The 1180-nt window shown below is 50.6% G+C and overlaps 1 protein-coding gene across 1 annotated transcript in view; it reads right to left on the bottom strand.

The window, feature by feature from the left end:
• Positions 1 to 16: 16 nt before the first annotated feature.
• LOC105808844 (liver carboxylesterase-like) overlaps positions 17 to 1180 on the bottom strand; it is a gene marked incomplete at its 3' end in the record, with an annotated part of 2307 nt that continues 1143 nt past the window's right edge. Inside the window, exons 2-3 of the mRNA XM_012642603.1 lie at positions 507 to 587; positions 17 to 243 (exon numbers count right to left, since the gene is read on the bottom strand). Coding sequence (XP_012498057.1) covers positions 17 to 243; positions 507 to 587 — 308 coding nt within the window. The remainder of the gene's footprint in view (positions 244 to 506; positions 588 to 1180) is intronic.

Below are 1180 nucleotides of genomic sequence, written 5' to 3' on the forward strand. Positions count from 1 at the left end.
CAGTGTCCACATCTGCCTATGCTGGGAGGTGGGCAGGTCAGATACCGGAGCTGGTGGGGCCGATGTCCCTTTGCAGTCCAACCTCTGGGACTCACCTCTGTGGCGTCGGGCCACAATCACAGATGGGACACCAAACATGACATCTCCAAGCAAGTCCAGGAACAGGTCTTTCTTTTTGACAGGGTCCTCTGTTCCTCCTAAATACTCCTCAATGGCCACCGAAGTCAGCTCCTCAGGGATGCCCTGAAATAGATCAAGACGGTGACCATGAGCCCTGGTGAGCAGTGCAGCTTCTCTGGCCAGTGAGCGAGGCTCGCACTATGGAGAACCGCCCCAGCCCTGGGCAACTCCCCCAACCTCCGGGTGGTGAAATGAGGAAGGTAGAAAAATGAGGGCAGAACCCTCAAGCCCCAGTCTCCATTCTGTAATTTAATTGATCTGTGATTCAGGACAAGTCCCTGCCCCTCTTTGGTCTCAGCCGATTCCCATGATTCCTAGACTCTTACGACAGTGGGGTAGGACTTCCACAAGAGTGACGTGGCCGTCTTCTGGTCCAGTTGGCCTTCAGAAAGTGGATAGCCCATCAACTATTAAAAAAAAAATGGTTAAGGATTTATAAATCATCGGGAATGAACAGTGAACCTACCAACCAACCACACCAACACAGTCTGAAGGTCTTCTAATTTTGTTGGGCCTTAAAAACCATGGGTCTTTTATGAATTGGGAAAATCAATGAATCAAATGGACTTACATTTACAAATTCAAGGATCGCAAAGAGGATAAAAAATGAAATTTAACAGAAACTGCAAGGTTGTGTAGCATTAGTACGGGGGTGTGTGTTTTGTGTGTGTGTGTGTGTGTGTGTGTGTGTGTGTGTGTGTGTGTTTGCTCATGAACCCACAATGGCCCCAGCCCCCTTACAACGCCTGCCTGAGAAAGCTCCACCTGCCAAGAGAACTTACTCTCTGCTGCAGCCAAAACCTGGTGACAGGCAGAGGCCCCTCAGCCCCTCCCAGAGCAGTCACTTTAGACAGCCTGCAAGTACAAGGCCTTTCTCTGCCCTTGGGATGCAAATCTACCACTCAGACTGCTTCCTCCAGGGCCTGAGAGGCCTCTCTATTAAGTGCAAACCTTCAGGGAGGCAACCCTGGGTCTCCCTCCCAGTCCTGTGCAAAGATTC

The sequence above is a fragment of the Propithecus coquereli genome, unplaced genomic scaffold (assembly GCF_000956105.1).
Source record: "Propithecus coquereli isolate 6110/MARCELLA unplaced genomic scaffold, Pcoq_1.0 Scaffold180, whole genome shotgun sequence".
In the NCBI taxonomy this organism is placed as follows: Eukaryota; Metazoa; Chordata; class Mammalia; order Primates; family Indriidae; genus Propithecus; species Propithecus coquereli.